General features: G+C 34.0%; 3 protein-coding genes and 1 long non-coding RNA gene across 11 annotated transcripts in view; 3 read left to right on the top strand and 1 right to left on the bottom strand.

The window, feature by feature from the left end:
• Positions 1-24: 24 nt before the first annotated feature.
• Sgf11 (SAGA associated factor 11kDa) lies at positions 25-3281 on the bottom strand. 2 transcript variants are annotated; one of them, XM_029315995.2, is made up of 4 exons: positions 2758-3281; positions 2454-2611; positions 1809-2172; positions 25-1381 (listed from the first exon to the last, which is right to left on the bottom strand). In XM_029315995.2, exons 3-4 carry the CDS (start codon positions 2023-2025, stop codon positions 543-545), a joined length of 1056 nt encoding a protein of 351 aa, XP_029171828.1. In that variant the 5' UTR covers positions 2026-2172; positions 2454-2611; positions 2758-3281; the 3' UTR covers positions 25-542. The 2 variants fall into 2 exon arrangements, with proteins under 2 accessions (XP_029171828.1, XP_029171819.1); XM_029315986.2 differs by lacking the exon at positions 2454-2611.
• Positions 2526-9411, top strand: LOC114941901 (uncharacterized). Of its 2 annotated transcripts, XM_029317081.2 has the most exons (12): positions 2526-4077; positions 4179-4360; positions 4771-4839; positions 4916-4993; positions 5288-5370; positions 5470-5602; positions 5698-5998; positions 6230-6332; positions 6417-6680; positions 6980-7301; positions 7535-7878; positions 7991-9411. In XM_029317081.2, exons 2-12 carry the CDS (start codon positions 4348-4350, stop codon positions 8237-8239), a joined length of 1959 nt encoding a protein of 652 aa, XP_029172914.1. In that variant the 5' UTR covers positions 2526-4077; positions 4179-4347; the 3' UTR covers positions 8240-9411. The 2 variants fall into 2 exon arrangements, with proteins under 2 accessions (XP_029172914.1, XP_029172923.1); XM_029317090.2 differs by lacking the exons at positions 2526-4077; positions 4179-4360; positions 4771-4839; positions 5288-5370 and having other exon boundaries at positions 4928-4993.
• Positions 9412-9436: 25 nt separating this feature from the next.
• Positions 9437-18956, top strand: LOC146720841 (uncharacterized). 2 transcript variants are annotated; one of them, XR_014925919.1, is made up of 2 exons: positions 9437-9646; positions 18890-18954. It is a non-coding gene; the product is annotated as an uncharacterized LOC146720841 (long non-coding RNA). The 2 variants fall into 2 exon arrangements; XR_014925920.1 differs by lacking the exon at positions 9437-9646 and adding an exon at positions 17897-18739 and having other exon boundaries at positions 18890-18956.
• A 14-nt stretch (positions 18957-18970) lies between these two features.
• Snap25 (Synaptosomal-associated protein 25kDa) overlaps positions 18971-20846 on the top strand; it is a 45767-nt gene continuing 43891 nt past the window's right edge. For all 5 annotated transcript variants that reach the window (XM_029315914.2, XM_029315909.2, XM_029315901.2 and 2 more), the window contains exon 1: positions 18971-19138. In XM_029315914.2, the coding sequence (XP_029171747.1) occupies positions 19040-19138 (99 nt within the window). In that variant the 5' untranslated portion in view covers positions 18971-19039. The remainder of the gene's footprint in view (positions 19139-20846) is intronic.

The raw sequence follows: 20846 nt of genomic DNA, 5'->3' as shown, positions 1-20846 counted from the left end.
ATAAATAAATAAATAAACAGCCAATTCATAAGAAATAGTGTTCCAGATTTTAATTTGAAAATTTCTGCAATCATAAACAAAATCAAGATCCCAATTATATTGCACAAAATATAGTAAAACGTTTCTTTTTCTCGATCAATCAATAATTTATCTCGTCTGCATTGTTTTCTTTCTTAAAATACGTAATTAATAGAAACACGAAAATTTTAAGAAATGTATATTACTTAAATATGAAATTCTTTATACGTTAAATTACATTCACACAATTCTAACAAATGTTCAGATCAAACTAATATTTCGCGCGTCTTTCGTTGAAACTCTTACAGCTATTTAGTTTTTTTTCCTTAAAAATAATCATTATAAAAGAACACTTGGGAGATAGGATTAAGTATTACGCAAACTGACTTTGTGACTATCTCTGGAAGGACCAGATCTCCTTCAAGCTATATACAGCATGTATAGGAACATTATCATACAATATTTCTCTGCCGCCGAGAAATAATTCTAGACCGAGGAAGAATCTTATACCGTTTCTCCTCGCCTCAGTCTCCTTGGGAAATCGGTGAACCGCGGTCACGTTTCGACGATGCCTTTCCCTTTCCCTTGGATTTGGTTTCTCGCTTCCGACTGATCGACGAGGTCGAGGTGGTCGAAGCTGAATCAGCCGGGCTGGAGTGACTCGAGCCCTCTCGGTCCCATCTTGCTAACGTGTCCCGCAAATTCTGGCTGTCACTTTCTTCATACGTGTCCACATCGACGTGGAGATTGTCCTGGTTGCTGCTGCTGCTGGCGGAGCTGTCCAAGTTAGCGCGCACCTCTTTACGCTGATCGTCAGTGTGCTGCGGGCATCGCACCGACCTGGTGCACAACTTCTTCGTGTGTTCAGACACAACGCCGCAAATCTGCGAGAGCAGCGCTCGCTTGTCCACGAGGGACATGTTCTCGTAGTTCGACGGCGAGCTCTCATTGCTGCTGTGAACGCTGCTACCGCCGCTGACGATGGCGGTGGTATCGCCGTTCCTCTGCGAGGAACCGCTACCGCTGGCGCCGCTGCTTCCCTGTTGCTTCTGCTGCTTGGCCGAACGTTTGCTCACGCCGTTGCGATCCTTGCGCGGACGTTTCCGTTTGTTGTTGTCGTTGGTCAAACTCCAGTCCACATCGTCATCGTTATCGCTCAACACGCCCCCGTAATTGTTTAAATCCTTGGAATTGTTGGCGATACGAAGCGATGCGATACGTGAACTGTTTCTGCCCATTCCTATACATTTTGCCAGGTGATTCGCGAAGATGCATGCGGCTACACTCCGTTCGCAATTCGGACAGTTACATTCCTGAGATTTCTTCACCGGGTGTTGACCGAATACATCTAGTCCGGGCGAATCTAAAATATTTGCAATGTTGTAACATGTTATTTGTCTGTGTAGAAACATTGGATTATTTCTATAATATTAATGGTTTTGCTACTGATTTATTAAAGAGATTCTTATAATAATACTAATGAATGTCCATATTATTATTGTGCAGCTAGTGTGGAAATAATCTTCATATTTTGAATAATAATTCAAATAAAAAGCAAATGACAAGAAAAATATTTGCAGATATTTCTATTATGCAAAAGATCTCTATATAAGACCACACAAAATATTTTTAAAAAATCATAAAATTATTTCTCTATAAAGAGAGTGATAATTTGTAATTTTAATGTAACAATTGAACATTCTTTAAATTGTTAAAGTAAAGTACAGTTGTTCAAGATATCACGTTTAAATAAACAAATGTAAATAAAAGTTAATTGTATTTTTACACACCAACAATGGCATAGTTCTCGTCCTCGGGAATGCCCTCCTCGATGTCGGAACTGCCAGTCTTGGTGGTACGATGCATGTCAAAAGCAAAACCCATCACAACTTCATCCAATAAATCTTCATAAATCTCCTTTGTGGCTGCCTCGACATTCTCTGATTTGCTCATTAATTCTAGGAAACGCTTATTTAATTCTTGAATTCTTTCCTCGGTTACGGACATTCTGGTTTTACAAACGAGCCAGTCACTTGTCTCTATGAGATTTATTAGATTTTAGATGGGTTAACACCTAAGCTTAAAGCCATAGGACATTGACCAAGCAGCGTACCAGCACTCCAGTGTTCCAAGTTTCTGACAGTTCCTGGGCATCTAAAAATTAGAAATATCTTTTAGAGATGAGTTATGACAGTGAAAAAACAGCACAGAAAAAATGTTTTTACACTTAAACAATCACTTACATCGAAGTTTCATCTTTTTATATACATATACAAAAAACATATTCATATATAAAAACCAACATACTAATAAATGTAGAAATTTATTTTTCTAATATCAAATACTAATATTAAAAAATTTTAGTTTAAAAGTAATCAAAATTAAATAAAAAAGTAAGAAAATAAAATCAAAACATTCAAAAAATTGATACAAACCACGAAAATAAAACATAAAGAAAGAAGACACATCTTCGGAGCACTCGACTATATTTTTAGCTTTAAAAATTAAATTCATTGAAGTTGAAAACCGCTTGCAATTCTTGAACATTAGCAAGATATTTTCAGGACACCTTGTATATACAGAGTTGTATAACCTAGAAGAGAATAGCGGATCGATAAAATAGAATTATTCGCCGAAACATCGTTCGGTGCAAAGGGATCGAAAAATCGGATATCCTTCGACAAGGATGTCCCTTCGGGTCTCGTATCGAAAAAAAATACAAAGTGGTTATTTGAATACCTGACACCGCTCTCCGTTACGGCTTGTTTACGAGTGACAGCTGCGCGATGACATGCGCGTCACGTCCCGACGTTTTCCTCCTCGCGTCGACGACATCGAAGGGCTCGAAGGGCTCGAATTGTACGAAGGACGTCTTCCTCGAAGGAGCCTCCTCTTCCTTCGTTCCCTCTCTCGCGCCCGCAATTCTGTAAATCGCCGGAGAAAATGACAGCTCGATCAATGACAGCTAACTGCACGCGTATTCACGTGCGTCAAGTCGGTCCCTTCGGCTGCACCAAAGTGCAGCGAGTGCACTTTTGTTCCCTTCGAGAGAGAGAGAGAGAGAGAGAGAGAGAGGAAGAGAGAACCCGTCTCATTTTCAAGAAAGCTCGATCAGTTATGTTCAATGTTGTTAATTACGCTAATTGTGCGTCCTATGATTATTGTTAATCATTATTGCGAAATGTGTTTCCCGCGCTTGAAAGACTGACGTATTATTTTTGCTCCGAGGAAAGGAGGAAGAAAGAGGAGAAAAGTGTAGGAAGAAGACCTAAGGCGCACACGTGATTTTACACGGAGACGTCAGCTGATTCTAGTTCTCATTGCCGCAGGGGATCTGAAAATCTGAATGAATAAAGGGGAAGGAATCCATTTTTTTTGGCAAAATGTGTACATTTCAACTTAAAATTCAACGAAAAAAATAAAATAGAAAAAAAAAATAGGAAAATAATTCTGATAAATTTAAATGCAAACAATATCACTCTTCTTTAACACAATTACAAAATCTACACCCGTTATAAAGGATATACCGTTATATCAAGCTATATAGAGAGAAGGAAAGAAAAAGTTTTTTTTCAACACACTTCTACATTTTTAAAATAATTTTTAAATAAATAAACGGCGTCCAAATTTCGCAAAGAAAAAAAAGAAAAAAAACAAAATAGTACACACATATCTAAATAGAAAAATAAGCCTTCGGAGCGTCCTGATTGGCTGTCCGCCTTCGTGCTTGTTGCGTCATCCAATGGCGAGCGAGGAGGACGAACAGCAACAAATTGTTACTTGTTGCGCATCGTGCTCCTTCGTGCCGAACACATCGTCGTCGTCGTGGGCTCGTCATCGTTCGACCGTCATCGAGGAGGATCGTCAGTGACGACGCGACGCGTCGTCGAGAAGAAGCGAGACAGAGTGAGGAGGAGAAAGCGGACGCGTGGAAGACGACGACGACGCGCCCCTTGACATAGGCCATCTTGTGCGGCGTCGGGATTGATGAAAGGGCCTGTTCCTTCAGGGGCACAGGTCGGAGCAGATGCCCTGGTTGTTCTCTCAACTCTAACGCAGGTACGATGTTTAGGTCTCTATCTCTTTCGAGAGAGAGAGAGAGAGAGCTTCCTTCATCCGTCTCGGGAAACGAGCGAAAATCTAGACCCGAATATCCGCAGGTCTCTGCAATCCGGAACGGAAGCGACCGAGAGGTGACCGAAATCGGAAAGTCGCTGAGCGAAAGTCGGTGGCTCGTCGAGGAGGGATCTCTTTCTCTCGCGAGGAAGGGAAGAATCCTGGTAGATTCCTGAAATTGCGCACGCGACGTTTTGCGATAAATAAGCGAAGATGGAGAAGATAGGTAAGATGCAGTATGTAGGTTTATGATTTACTCCTTACGCAACATATGACAGTGTTGTGCATTCTTAATGAAGTCGTCTCTGAAGTGTGAACACTGTAGACAGTTTGTGGAATTTATCGTTGTTTATGAGTTGTCTGCTGGATGCACAAACATGAAATAATTATGCAAAGCGTGGCTTCTTATATTTAATTTATATGAACAATACTTGTCGTGTACTATTTGTTTATTTTATACTATGAAATTTAATCTAACAGTTATAATTTGATTTAGACTTTATTTACAAATTATGCACGATATTTAAAATAGAAATCAATCATAAAATAACATAAGTTTAAATTTATACAAAATATAAAAGTATATTATAAATTAAAATAATAATTTTACATGTAATTTATATGTATTTATTGCAGAGATTGTGAAAATAGAAGAGTGTCCTAACGATGCATTGATTGACGTAGCAACTACAGAGATCTTATTTGGTAATTGATTATTTAAAAATATCTTTCAATAATATCTGTAATAATATACCTTTTATTACATATTATTTCTTTACAGAAGCAAATACCGCAGATATACAGATACAGGATGACTCTATACTAGTAGATTGTAGACCACATGCCGAAGATGTAAAAAGTAATCTAATTTGTGTATACAATATATGTGTATACAGGATGTCTCAGAAACATTTTTAATTATATACTATTTGGCATTACTTTCTCTAATCAAATTTTTCTACCTTAATACTATTTTACTTAAATATGTTTTATTGAGACATTCTGTATATGCATATATTTGAATATATTCATATAACTAGTGCATGCGAACAATACACACTAGATTGTTTCTATTCTTTAGCTTACATTTTTGTTCTCTTAATTTTACTTTATTATTTGTTTCATTATTATTTTGTTTGTTTTATGTTAACAGTTATTTCAGAAAATGGTCAGATTATATCAATTATAACTGATTATGAGTGTGTAACATGTCACCGTGTCTTTCAATCTGAAGATGTAAGTCACAGTTTTATTTTTTTTTAATCCGTTTTACACATCTGTCATTTTTTTGTTTTGTTTTTATTAATTTTTCTCATTTTAATTACTTTGCGACAGATGTTGAAGGAGCATTTAGATATGTGCAGAGAGGAAGATGACTCGACCAATATCATGGAGTTCAGTCATATGGAAAATTATGATTCGGAAGAGGAGGAAGAAGAGGATGAGGATGATCCAGCATTAAATGAAGGTATATGATAGCTGTGTATCAAATAATGTTTGTTTTCACATTATAAACTTACAATTTACAACTATCTAATTTAAACTTATAATCTATACTTTTAGATTCAGATTCCACAAGCCAAAAGAATAACAATGAAAAATCACAACCCATAATCAAGCCTGTACCAGAAACGCAATGCCACTGTTGTGCGGAAGATGTGAAGACAGCGCATAGTGGTGGGGAATTCAAATGTCCCCATTGTAATCTTAGTTTTAAGAAGAAGGCGTCTTTGGAAAGACATGATATAGTCATACACTGGAAGTGTGATTCGTGTACATGCAACGAATGCGGTTCATCCTTCCGTGATAAAAAAGCATTGAACAAACATCGTTATACTACACACGGGGATCGCAAAATTTTTAGGTATATTGACGCACAATTATTTTCTTCATTATTATTGCTTATTATTGTCAACTACAAAAAATAATCTAACGCTCTATATATATTGATTTAAATCTCTTTTTTGTAATTAAAAATAATTTTTATTATTTGGCACGAGTAAATGTATGATCTTTATTACTTGACAATGCTAATTGTAGAAAATTGTAATATCCTGTTATTATATTAATGTCCTGTTTTTAAATAATATTTTAGATGTGAGCCTTGCGATACTTATTTCTCCCGGGGTTACCATTTAAATCGACACATTTTGCAATCTGGTTGTCACGGCAATATACTCAATACATTCAGTTGCCAAGTAAGTATATAATTTTTGCTGATAAATTTTAAGAAAACATCGAAGATTCTTAAAAGATAATACAAGTAAATAATTTTGTTGCAGGTTTGTAAGAAAGTTTTCACGCGCAAGGATAATTTGCGAGAACACTTGCGTACTCACGCGGGAACACCTCAGAGGCAAAAGAAACCATGTAAATATTGTCCAAAAGAGTTCTTTACGAGCCAACAGTTATTGGTTCATGAACGCATGCACACAGGAGAGCGACCAGTCCCATGCGATTTGTGTCCCAAAACATTCCTATCATCGTTGGCTTTGAAAAAGCATCGTCGTGTACATACTGGAGAGAAGCCGTTTGAATGTAAATATGTAAGTGTACTTTATTTCTCATCAAATGGATGATTATTTTATGAATATTTGCAAAAGTATTTAATGTCACGCATTCTTCTCTCGAACGACAAGTAATATAAAAGTAATATAAAAATAATAAAATTTCGTTACATTGCAATGCAAGGTAGCATTATGGATGGAAAAATATTGCTAAATGTAAGTTTTCATCAAACTAACATTAATTAAGGATATTTTTAATGCACGAGAAACGTATCTGCATACAATCATCTCTCATTAATATATTTTTTATATAAGCCTAAATATTCGTGTTTTTTTAGTGTCATAGAAAGTTTGCCGCTCGCGAGACGTTGAATCGTCATCAACGGACTCATACAGGTGAAAAGCCGCACGTGTGCCAGTATTGCGGTAAATCATTCATACAGGCAGCTCAATTAAGAGCGCACGTATTTCATCATACTGGAGAGAATGGTTTCCATTGCGACGATTGCGGCAAGGCGTTCAACCGGAAAGCACGTTTAAATATTCACAAGAAATTCGTGCACGAAGGTGCTATCCCGTTTTCATGCAAAGAGTGTGATAAAGGTTTCACTCGAAAGGAGGACTTGGTGAAACATGAGCTGTTGCACACCGGCATCAAACGTAAGAGATTGAACGATATATTTTATATAAAAGAAAAAGTATATATTGTTTATAGGAATAGATTTATACTGCTTCTCTGTGTTTATTGTTTCTATCTTTATAATTTGCATTATATTTTTAATGTAATAAAAATGAAAAACTTGTGTGAAAAATTTTAATCGCATTACGCACATATATAATATATTTTATTTCATTAATTATATTTGTTATAACGTGAATTTTTTGCATTTCAGCATTCAAATGCGACAAATGTACGAAAGCCTTTTCGGCAAAGTCGTCATTGCAAGCTCATCTCAACACTCACAGACGCGAACCACCCCAGTCGTGCGTAGAATGTAACAGAGTATTCATCCGGCAAGATTGTTTGATGCGACACATTCGGGCGAAGCATCGAGAACTATTGGAAGACGTAATGAACGAGGTCGAGAGAAAACATTTACAGACACAGTTGTTCAATATTGCTACGATCGCTGCGGCCAAAACGAAAAACGGAGAATCCAGAAGACTTTCCACCGACGAGTTGCTGAAAGCCATCATAGATCTCTTGACGATACTTATTGAAGAGGAAACATTACAGGTATATAATTTTTCTTAATTCGATTTAAACTTTATTATTATCTTCTTTCTAATTTAGTTAACTAAATTATTTGATTGATACTTTAATAATTATATTAATTAATTTTTGACAGCTATTTGGTTGGCCAGAGGCTCCGATACAAGATATCCTGGAAGCCGTGATTAGAAGATGTGGACACGAGCCGATAACGTCGGAATCCAACATGATGTTCACCGAGAGGCTACGACAAAATGTTAAACTTTTGTTTACTGTCGTCATCGACACAGTGAAGGATGACACTGTAAAATCTCTTTTGACAACGAAGACAGTGGATGATGTCATTCTCCACGTTTTAGAAATATCTAATCGGATACAGGATTAGGAAAAATAAGTATATTTGTTATTACATGAAAACTTTTTTTTTTTTTTTTTTTTTTTTTTTTTTTTTTTAATTTTGTAATATTTGAAAATCTCAAAATGCGCAAAATTTTTGAAAATAAAATTTGCAGCTCAATCATAAAATATAAAATAAGATTTTATTGAATAATAAAATCTTTTTTTTTATATTTTCTTATTCAAAATTCAACTAATAAAATATGTTAGCATTATATTACATCTTATATGTTAATATTTTTTATTAATGATTTAACAAATATTTCAAAGTTTTTTTTAAATTACTTAAAATTTATATATACATATATATCATTTGATACTATAGATTTTGCTTTTTTGATAATATTGTTATTACCGTTATATACTTATTAAAATATAAATATTTCATTCTTTTTTTTTCTGTATTGTAACTTTATATGTATATTTTTACAATGACGATATCTTATTGTGTGTTAATCATGTACTATGTAGACAATAATTCAAGGGTGCATTCGGAGTGCTTGTTGTTGCGCTATAGATGCAAATCGCTACAAAATCTGTTCAGAGCCAATAAAGCGTTCACGAATGTTTCTAAAAAGTATGTGTTAATGAATATGTATTAATTTAATATTATTATTTATATTATTAATTTGTTTAAATTAGAAGAACCATGTGAATGCTGTTGAATACGTCGACGTCGGTTTATAAGTATCGAGATTTATTAAAATAATATAATTAATACAATGTCAATACCATTACACAATCTCGGAGAAAATAGCATTTGCAAGCGCTTAGTTATGATAATACTCTACTAGTAATAGTATGATTCTGTTTAGTAGTACTATCAGCTAGCTTCTCGAACAGTCTTTGTATTGAATAGAGTTAATAGCACACTTTGCGAATGCACCCAAATATGCGGTATTGCACTTATGTATGTATACTTGGGTTTTATGTGAGACTACAATTTTAATTTTAATCTGTAAATGTGAAAAATTTTGTTATTGTTAATCAAACTTGTCCGAACGCAGAAAGAACAGAGAGCCGATCGTGTATTATATTATATACATATATATATAAATATATATATATATATGTATATTTTAAACGCTACGAATACAAATTTGTATCAGACATATCTTTTTCTAAGCGATCAAAGAATATATTATATATATTTAAATCTTATTTTTTGTTTTATCCGCGTATTTTCCCGCCTCGCGTCTCCATGGTTACCGTTCGAATTACGTCGGCGGCTTCCGCGGTATTCGCAGCCAACTTCCGGTTGTCAGTGCAGCGGGCTGCGCTTTGGCGTACGGGAGTCATCGTAGACTGTCTACCACTTTCGTCGAGGATTACTGGAAAACGAAGGATTTTCTATCCCTTCCCGATAATTCGCACGTTTCGGCTTTCATTTCTGGTGGTGAGTAAGCGTTTATATCTTCAGTATATACGTGTATTATCATTCCGTGTTTTTTTAATGATATATAACGTCATAGCAATCGTGATGCAGCGCATGTTGCGTGTCGATACGAAGTCGTATCGATTTTCTGCCCTTTCAGACACTTGTGTACGTGAGATTCTCGATTGTATGATTTGGGGTAGGAGATGCTAGAAAATAAACAAGGACGACCGCGTCTTTGTTCAGTTTTCTTAAGAACGAAAATTTCATTCCGCGCATCATTTTGGGAATGGAAGATCTCGTGATCTTTCAAGTGTTTTCCATTCTGATAGACGTAAGAAAATAAATATAGTGTGCAAGGTTAGATTTCTTGCAAGAATGAGGTGAAGCGACTTGCGCATGCGCACATAATAAATTGCATGTTGCAAACTGTAGAGAAATGTTGAGAAATAATAAAGAATAAAATTAAATGAACGATTGCTACCCCTGCAGAGGCAACTACAATTTAAAAAAGGCATGCTTCAAGTCTCATTATTCAAATTAAATAGTTAAAAGTAATTAATTTACAAGAAACTTTTCAATGCTTTATATTTTTTATTTAATAAAATAATTGTGCAAAAATAATTTAAATAAGATATATATTTTTAATGCTGTAATATCAATTAATATAAATTTATTATTTTTTATGTATATATATAATATACATACACATGCAAGACATATATGTATAAATATATTTTATATATTATTATTGTGCCCCTCTCTTTAAAAAAATCTGACATACGCGCGCAATTCAATTCCAAGAGCGAAAATTTCGAATTGAAAGAAAATCGCATTCGAAACGCCCCGTTTCCCGCGCGCAGCAGTGACTTTCCCCCTCTCCTGGCGTGCGCGCGCACCGGCGCCTGATTGGTTCGCGTCATTGACGGCAGAGGTCACGTGACGCCGCGGAGCTGCTCCGCTCGCGGCGCACTTCGCTGCGTTCATTCGCGGTCCGGACGGCTGACGCGACGGATGGTGCCTGTGAAGTGTGCTCGTGCGGTAGTCTTGCCTTCCACCCACTGGTTCCCACGTACATATACGTGGTGTCATCGTCGGTGTCAGTGACAGCCGGTCGCCTCCAGCGCTCACCGCCGGCGAATACCAACCTCTTCGTCCGCTTATCGATCCGCCCTCAAGGTTAGTGAGCGTAACCAGCTTCGGCGCGGAGCGCCGGTGATTAACGACACGTTTCTCTCGAGAGCGCGCGTTTTCCGTGTATGTATAAGTTAATTCGGTTATATATAGAGCGTGATATACACCGCTATTCTATGCGCACGATTATCCAGCATTTCGCTGGCCCGGAGATTCCGATTTCAATGGGACGGTTTTAAGAGAAAGATCGATAATGTAAAAAAATACAAAAATAAAGATTAAACGTGTGTTTTTCAACATTTCTGTGCTCGGAATAATAATACGGTACGAATAAAAAAGTTGGATTGTCAAAGTTTAAATCTTTCGAAATCTTACTGTACTCTGGAAATGAAACAACATTCCCGCGAGATTTTTTTAGGAATCTGTAAAGGGAAATTTAAAAATTATAAATATAAATAGTTAATATATAATTGCTCACTATATTATCCTTCAAAGACTTTTTAATGAGTTTGAAATTTATGTTTCTCTTTTTACGGGAGTTTAATATAGAAAGTCATACTTTTTGCCGCGTTGTTTTTAAATTTTTAAATTCATAATTAGAACTTATATAACTTCAATATCTTAAAATGTAATCCATCTGAACCTTGTCACGATAAAAATAAAATTTTTACTATTTACATAACTGGAAGTCTTTCGAAACCTTTTATTCTTCAAAAATTAATATATTCATTATTAATTTTCTCAACATATTTCCGCTCGTGGATAGAATCGATTTTAGATTCATCGAAGAATCTGTCATTGCAAAACAATTCAGAAATATTGGGATATCCTGTATGTGCGGCAGACATGCCGCTCGATTTTCCGATTGGAATTTCCGATCGAGATATCGGAATTAGATTCGATCCCGCTTAATCGAGTAATTATAATTGTTTATGTATAACTTATAAATGAATTGATCTTACCTATATAATAATATAAATGTTCTGGTTTGAAAGATATTTTCTTTTAATATTTCATTTATACAAATCTTGTGTGTATCTGAATATATGTATATATTCAGATTTATAACTTTTTTAATATTCTATCTTCATAACTTTTTCTCTATATTCATATCGCAATATTCATTTTTAGTTATATTGAAAAGTTATCTTTAGATTGTTTATTGTGGAATGAATAAAGACTGATTATTATTTTTTACTATATTACACATTTTGATCAAAATATTATGTCAAAGAATTAAATATAAATTTGAAGCATTTTTTTTAAGAATTTTTAATTATGAATATAGTTTGATTTCTTGCAAAGTTAGTTTCTTTTATAAATTATTAAGTTTGCTATTTTATTTGCAAATTTTTCGAAACTTTGTCGTTTAATATTATAACATTCTTTTTCTTTAATTATTGAAAAGAAAGTCATAATATGCAAAGCGATAATGCAATTCGATAAAGTTTGATCACATTTGACATTAAATTTGATCACATTTGACATTTGTCGCGTGTTCTGACGTTTCATTTAATTCTTTTCTGACTTTTTATACATTTTTATAATTGAAGGGATTAATTAACTCGAAAATAAAAGATGAATATTGTTCGAATTGTGACGTATCTTATCGAATTTATATAAATATATATTGGATATTTGTTTCTTGTGTAGCTGTAGATTTTGGTATAATTAAATTTTTATAATTAAATTTATCTTTATTGTTGATAAAATTTATCACACTTTTGCAAAATTAAATTATCATATTCTTATCTTAACTATATATGCACCATATTTGTGTATAAGCGTAGCTGTTTACAGTCTTCTTTTTAAGTAAAAAAATCTAGGGAAGCGAGTTAAATAAGTGCACAATTAAAAGATAAAGATAATGTGTAATCTTTTTATTTGTATGCGAAGCAATTCTAGGATTATTATATATCAAGTACTTTTGGTTAATTATATTTATTTTTTGTACACGTGGCCCAGAAGGTTATATATGAAAATTAAGATAAAACGGAATTGAATTTCCTCTTATATACTAAATTAATTTTCTCAAATATTTATAAATATTTTAAACATTTTCTTCTACAAGAAACATTTTGTTTTCTTTATTTGATAATTGTGTTTTTCTTACACGCGCGTGAGATAACGGCCAAAAATCGGAGAAAGTCAATCTTTGGTGACGCGTTTAAAAGCTTTGTATATCCCGAATGTTATTGTATCATATCTAAAAACATACCGATTGTGCGGTTTTTTTATGTTTGCGTCTCTCTCTCTCTCTTACTCTCTGGTATGATGTAAGTGTGAGTGACTCACGTGCACATGAATGGATATAAAAATATTGATTTTCCCCTCTGTGTCCCTGTATTTATAGCGATGCTCCCGTCTGTATCACGGCATCGAAAGTTGTGCAACACTTTCGACGTTATCATTACGCACACAAGAAAGCGCCAGAGCTATTGTGTAGTCGAGCACAACTGAGGAGTATAAATTGCGAGACAGGATGCACCGCGAATATAATTATCGCGATAATGTCACTCCGAGTCTTCTTCCTTAGGCGAAATTCTCTGTTGCATATTTTTTCTCGCCGTTAACCTCGACACAGTTATTTCTTTATTTTTATTGCGCAATAATAGACATTCCGCTGTAAACTTTTAGTATTTATTGTTAAAGGAAGATCGCGTTGCGTGATTAAATATTAAAAAATATTTTGATAAACAAATAGCGCGATGCGCAATAAATTACGTTTCGTGGATCAAACGACAATTAATGATATGGCTCTGGTTTGCTTCATTTTGCGCTGAATTTGATTCCATCGTATTTGATAGCATGTCGAGCGATGTAGTCTAGAGTTAAAATGGTATAAACCGTGCCGAACAACATATAATTCTTTTATGCTCCGATTGTATCAGCTGCACGTGACAAAATACACGTTGCTGCTCTGATCATAATTTCGTCTTTAGTAATATTGCGCAATAGAAAAGAGGGAGGTATGAGATAGATAATGCGCAGACACGCATTGTAAACTTTCATCGCTCGTCAACCGATGGAGGGAAGATTAGAAGAGTTCTACATAAGCGATCATATGCACTTTATATACTTTCGTAATATTTCGTGAGCGCATCGAGAAAGCAAAGTTCCGTGTTCTTTTTCCGTTATCGTTGCTTATATTCGCATGACGAATCCATGTTGCAGTTATATAAACGCCGTTGTTGTAACGTCAATCTGTTTTAAGAATCCAAAATTCATATACATATATTTGGTTAGTGTAATATATGTCATGAGTTTCACTTTATATAATTTTTATTTGATATTCATTTTCACATTTTTTCTCGAAATATTAATAGAGCAAAATAATAGCTTTTTGCATAATGATATGCATATAGCGACACATCATATTTTTCTTTTATTTTTTTTTTTTCTGCCTTTTAATTTTTTTTACGTGGGGAATTTAAAAAATTAAATCACAAAATGGAACCTTATTTCTTTTTGTTTTTTTTTATCCATTTATTAATATTCGCGAATTTTTTATCCATTTATTAATGTTTAACAATGAAGCTTTCTTTCTCAAGTAATAACCAGCTGGGAGGTACAATGCAAGAGTCAAGGAGAGAAAGAGAGAGAGAAAGGGGGGGATGAAAGAGAGAGAGAGAGAGTGAGTCAGATCACTGCATCGTCGTAGCACGCTGCGGCACGATCGACCGCGCACACGTGTCATTTAACGCATCCTATACACTGCTCCACCCCTTTTACGTATTTTGCAAGCACCCAACCGAAGATATCGTGGGCGATTTATATATTGCATTATGTATCTAACATCATCGTCATTCGTGACGCCATGACTTACGCGCCAATTATTACGCGTAATCCTTAGGCCCCATGCACAATATTAGGAAATAATTCGAAGAGAAAATTCTCTGTCCGTGTAATATTTAATATTTATACCTAATATTAAATATTACACGGACAGAGAATTTTCTCTTCGAATTATTTAGCCTGAGAATCAGGGAAATCGTGGGACGTTATGGTATTGGAAGAATTTTATCAGAGTTTTTCTGATTAAATATTTATCACAAATAAAAAAGATTAATATGTACGTAATAATTTTTATTATGTTATATCTTATTGTAGATATTCATTAATATTTTTATAGTGATAAATATTAATCAGAGAAATTCTTCTAATATCATATTGTCCCACGATTAATGATTTTCAGGGTAAATTCATTTGACAATGAGTGAGAGAAAATTCTCTCTGTGTATATAAGAATAAGAATTTTATTTCAAAATAATAAAATTGAAAATACTTATATAAAAGTACAAATTCGGTTATAAAAAAGTGATGAGTAATAAAACTAGTAAGAGCACTTTATACTTGAATTTGTATTTTGTATATCAGTTTTTCGATTTTATTGTAAAATAATTCCTAATATTTTAAATATTTATTACTAATATTTTTTTCTAATTGTGCGCAGGACCTTATGGAGGGTCGTCTCGTCTTTAAAACTGTAGGGTCGTAAAATGATGATAGGAGAAACATTTTTTTGCGAATTATACGAAAGCATTCTCGTTTACGACCGCACGTTTGTTTGTTTATTACTGTAATTTATGTCAACCTGGAGGTGAAATGTTGTGGGGAAAAATAGTAAAATGAAAGATTAATTTTTCGTTCTCTTTTATTTTTCTCCCTAGTGGGAGTAATTTGCAAATTTTAAATAGCTTGGAAAAAAGATAATGAGACAAAACTGTCGAAAGAATTTTTATGAAGATAGAAAGATCTTTTAGAAATTGGAGAAATCTTTAAAAATATCAATCATAGGAAAAACTGATGAATTAAAAAATTTGTGAAAGATACAAAGAAAAATTTAAATTTCTTGATTCTTGAAGAAAAATAAAGGAACAATAATATTCGGCCATTTGCCAAGCAAAGTTTTAAAATAATAAATATACGTCCAAAATTAGCCCCCTTTACGAATAATTATTTGAAAATAATAATTTCCTATTTATCGAAAAAAATAAAAACAAATTAAATGATTATCATTACGTTAAGGTAAATTAAGCGCATTATTTCCAAAATTCTTAGGGATGTCTTTATAATGAATAGTGAAATTTCCCCGTGAAAATAAGCCGAGTTCGCAGTCGCATGCGCTCGTCCGGGCGGCTTTATCGACGACGAGAAACGGTCACATCCGGGCCCCGATTGCGTTGTCCGTGATCTTGAAGCAACTCGCCATATACAAACCGTGGTGGCATGCCGGGATACCTTTCACCCTGGAAACTTGCCAACTTCCTTCCTCGAGGGCAAGGACGGAACCGGCGAATATAAATCATGTCCCTACTATCCTTTACATTGCTATACTAATGGAGCGCATAATTAGGGACGGGCCACCATTGTTTTTTTTTTCCACCCCGTCGACGATGTTTCCACTTCGCGAGTGAAAATCATTTTTTTTTGTCGCGGAATCTCGAGATTTTACCATTTCGCAGACATATATTGTTTGAGAATCGACAAATAAATTCTGATCAAATATTTTGGAAAGCGTTTCGGATCCAGTTTGTGTACAATAATTAATATTGACAATAAATGATACTTTGATGACCAACGGAGGCAATACTTTAACGACACTTAAGTTGATCTAAAATCTAAGATAAATAGGCTATTGAAGCCCTGCTGTTGTCAGCATCTTGAATCGAAACATCGAGATTCTAGATTACAATGGCGAGGTTGGCTGCTATAAAATAGCGTTTTTTTTACTAGGATTGAACTAGTTATCGAACTATTCTATTTTCTTTTTTTTTTAATTCAGTAACTTTGACCTTTTAAATTTTTTCCTTTTTCCAGATAATATCCAAATAGATTTTAAAGATATGTTAAAAATAGCACTCAATTTATAAATTTATTAAAAATGTCTTTCTGTTATTGACATCTCCATAAATTTTTATTAAAAAGTCACTCTTGTTCAAGAATTAAAATTGATTTCCTTATCAATGCCCTATCACATTATAGCAGACGTCAGGAATTAAAGGAAAAATTCAAACATATTTTCCGAAGATAGATAAGGATTTTTCCAGGAGGGGGCATGATTAAAATTTTTTAAATTTTTTGTTCTCTTTCTTAATTGTTTAAAATTTAATTATTTGTTATTTTCATCTTTTTATATTAAATATGTTAACTAAATAAATTCCAGTGTTTATTAAAAAGGAGAACAAAAGTTTAATTTTTTACTCCAAAATTTAACACTCTTCCGTAAGAGAGTGCCAGAGTAAACATTCTCATATTTTCCTCATTTTTTTGATTTGTTTACCTAAAAAAAAAGTTTTACCCTCTGATTCCACTTGAACGATAAGAGGGTGTCTAGCGGTCAGGGAAATCTGGAAAACCGGGCATTGTCAGGGAATTTTACTGCACTTATCTGGATATTTATCTGGATTTTTTCACATTATTCTACATTTGTCTCAATAATTTGAAATTTTTTATTAAATAAATATAAACTTTTCCTTGACGCTAATTTTCTGTATTATAAAAAATCAATTCATTTACAGCGTGTTCGTTAATTTATATTTTCATCGTCGTGTTATTTTATTTCAATGTGTTTGAGATAGAGACAAAACTAAAAAAATTTAATATAATATAAATAAAAAAGATGATTATTTAAATAGTTTATACTACATGTTTGTTTCGAATATTGTATACATAATGCAGATTGTATAATTGATTTAAATTTGTTTTTTTAACTTCCTTTTCATTGTTGACAAAAATATCTCAAGAATTTCACGATTTAACATTTAATTGATTTATCACATAAATATATACAAATTATATATTTGCACTGAAAAAAACTAAATTAATGCATATTTAGTTCAATACTGTCAAATGAATCATTTATTTGAACCAAATAAATAAGGATTGTCTTATATCAAATAAATATTATTAGTTTCAAATGAATATATTTCCTGACTTTTTAGTATTTTTTCTACACTGAAAACAAATTTAGTTAAAATTCTTATAAATATTTATTTCAATGTACTGTCAAATAAATTATTATAATTTATTTGACAGTACATTGAAATAAATATTTATAAGAATTTTAACTAAATTTGTTTTCAGTGTAGAAAAAATACTAAAAAGTAAATTATTATAATTTATTTGACAGTACATTGAAATAAATACTTATAAGAATTAACAAAATTCGTTTTCAGTGTAGAAAAAATACTACAAAAAATCAGGGAAAAAACTGAATTTCGGTGTTGGAAAATCTGAAAAAGAGTGGGGAAATTTTCAGTCATCGAGTCTGCTGGTCCACCCTGGACAAGATCCGCGGCGGGAAAACCGTTTCTTGACCTGCCCGCACCCAGTTCCGAGCCGACCAGCTGATCGTTCATCCCGATCGCGCGCCGACCACGTCGACGTCGCTCGAGGGAGGAAGAAAGAGAGAGAATCGAAAGAGGGTGGATGGAAACGCTCGACGTCGTCGACGACGACGACGGAGATGTGCCGTGTCGCGTCTGCGCGTCGCGACGCCATCGACGATGGGTCGGTCGGTCGGTCGGTCGGTCGGGGGTATTGATTTTCCAGCCCGTCGTGTGTACATATATATATATATATATATATATTCATATACGTTCCATGTGTGCGCGCACAAACACGCGAGGAGCTTCGAACGGCCGGCACAATCCGCCCGCGGAATTCCGCAAAGTCTCTCTCTCTCTCTCTTTCATCCCCGTCGATCGCTTCCGGTGGTCCTCTTCGTGGTCCCGATCGAGGGATTTCGCGGAACCGGATAAACAGTTTGGTGCTCCAATTTGTGTGCTCCACGTTTGCGCCGAGGGAGAAGCTTCCCCGTAGACGTTGTTGTTGCGACGCTCTGTCACTCCCACCCTCCGGTCCTCGTCGAGGAGAGTGGCGGAGGGTGGTTTCTCGCGACTCCACGCGCGGACGGAGTCTTCGTTTCCCGTCAGCCCTTCGACGGACGTCGTCTCGTATCAGCGCGCGAATACTCACGTAGGGATATATATATATATATATATATATATATATATATATATGTATATATATATATATATACATATATTTGTTCGGAAAGTGACGACCTCGTCTCGTTCCACACTCCTGCTTTCGGGATCTGATTCCGGGTTCTCGGATATGTTGCAGGTCGCGCCGATCGGCGACACCAGGAAGCGCCCACATCGCCGGTAATCCCGAGGAGAGGCGGGAATCCAGGCACAGGAGGACCCTCGTCGAGGAAGAGGAAGGCTGTCGCCCGACATCTAGTCCCGTCAGGCACCCGACCACCAGCCGGCGATGCCTGCACCGACGTCAGCTGCGGGTGCGGCCGAGGGCGGCCCACCTCGCACCGAACTGCAGGAGTTACAGCTCAAGGCCGGTCAGACCACGGATGAGGTGAGTGTGTGTGTGTGTGTGTACGCTGTGTACATCATATGTATATGTATGCGATGTGATGCACGATGTGATGTCGTGACAGCCACGAGGATTTACGACGCAGCGATTAAAATCGGAATCGTAATTTCGCCGTTCTTCGAGGATCTCTATTTCGGTCCTCGAGGGAATTTTAGTTTTTATTTTTATTCCCGACGATCGGCAACAATAAAAGGCTTCCTTCTTGCCGCGACTTGAAATGTCCCGCCTGATTTCTTATATGCAATTTGCAGCGACCTTAAGATCGCGTCTTGCATGTAATATTTATTTGTAATGATCGGTCGAAAAAAGGAAACATGATTGAATTTTTACTCAAATATTTCATGTCGTTATATATATATATGTGTTTTTTTTTATTAATGTCGTCCTCGGTCGGATTAATTATTTTTAAAAAGCGACAAGGATATTAAAACAATTTTATTGATTAACGGAATCAATCTGTTTAAAAAAGCTGTCTTTGAGAAAATCATTACAGCGAACTTAAGATCGCGTTTTACATGTAATATTTATTTATATAATGATCGGTCGAGAAAAGGAAATATAATTAAATTTTTACCAAAATATATCATGTTATGTATATATATATATATTTTTTTTTCTTTTTTTTATTAACAATGTTCTCAGTCGGATTGATTATTTATAAAAAGCAACAAGGATATTAAAACAATTTTATTGATTAATGAAATCAATCTGTCTTTGAAAAGATCATATTTCTGGCCTCATATTTTTTCATAAGAAAATATAAAAATATAAATTCAGTTCAACAAATTTATTTAAAAATTTCCTTTAATTAATTTTCAAGATCAAATAAATTTAATTTCGCGTCTAACTTTTATTAGCTCATTTTCAACTTGAATTTATATATATTTAAAAAAAATAAATTAGCTCATAAAACAGACAACGAAGATGATTTTGAGGTGTATAACCAGCTCGATCGACAAATATATTAAAACAATTTTATTGACTAATGAAATCAATCTGTCTTTTCATAAGAAAATATAAAAATATAAATTCAGCCCAACAAACTTATTTTAAAATCTTTAATTAATTTTTCCGCAGATCAAATAAATTAAATTCCACGTCTGGTTTTTTAAGCTCGTTTTTATCTTGAATTTATATATATATATTTAAAAAAAAATAAATCAGTTCATAAAACAGACAACGAAGATGATTTTGAGGTGTATAACCGGCTCGATCGACAAATATATTAAAACAATTTTATTGACTAATGAAATCAATCTGTCTTTGAAAAAATTATATTTTTTTATAAGAAAATATAAAAATATAAATTCAGCCCAACAAACTTATTTAAAAATCTTTAATTAATTCTTCCAGATGGTTTTTATTAGCTCATTTTCAACTTGAATTTATATATATATATATTAAAAAAAAATGAATTAGCTCATAAAACAGACAGAGAATGATCTTGAGGTGTATAACCGGTTTGATCGACAAGGATATTGTAATAATTATATTGACTGATGAAATCAATCTGTCTTTGAAATATAAGAAAATATAAAAATATAAATTCAGCCCAACAAACTTTTTTTAAAATCTTTAATTAATTTTTCCGCAGATCAAATAAATTAAATTCCACGTCTGGTTTTTTAAGCTCATTTTTATCTTGAATTTATATATATATATATATATTTAAAAAAAAATAAATCAGACA

This window comes from Nylanderia fulva, unplaced genomic scaffold (assembly GCF_048542155.1).
Source record: "Nylanderia fulva isolate GAGA-0341 unplaced genomic scaffold, ASM4854215v1 Scaffold6, whole genome shotgun sequence".
Lineage (NCBI taxonomy): Eukaryota > Metazoa > Arthropoda > Insecta > Hymenoptera > Formicidae > Nylanderia > Nylanderia fulva.
This window is presented reverse-complemented; position numbering and strand designations above follow the sequence as displayed.

What these genes read in the sequence shown, in the direction of transcription:
- Sgf11 (XM_029315995.2), bottom strand. Translation starts at nt 2,025, where the DNA reads ATGTCCGTAACCGAGGAAAGAATTCAAGAATTAAATAAGCGTTTCCTA. An exon ending in CGAGAACTATGCCATTGTTG is followed by an intron (nt 1,382 to 1,808) that starts GTGTGTAAAAAT and finishes CAAATATTTTAG; the next exon opens with ATTCGCCCGGACTAGATGTA.
- LOC114941901 (XM_029317081.2), top strand. An exon ending in TCAATACATTCAGTTGCCAA is followed by an intron (nt 6,333 to 6,416) that starts GTAAGTATATAA and finishes ATTTTGTTGCAG; the next exon opens with GTTTGTAAGAAAGTTTTCAC. An exon ending in GTTGCACACCGGCATCAAAC is followed by an intron (nt 7,302 to 7,534) that starts GTAAGAGATTGA and finishes TTTGCATTTCAG; the next exon opens with CATTCAAATGCGACAAATGT.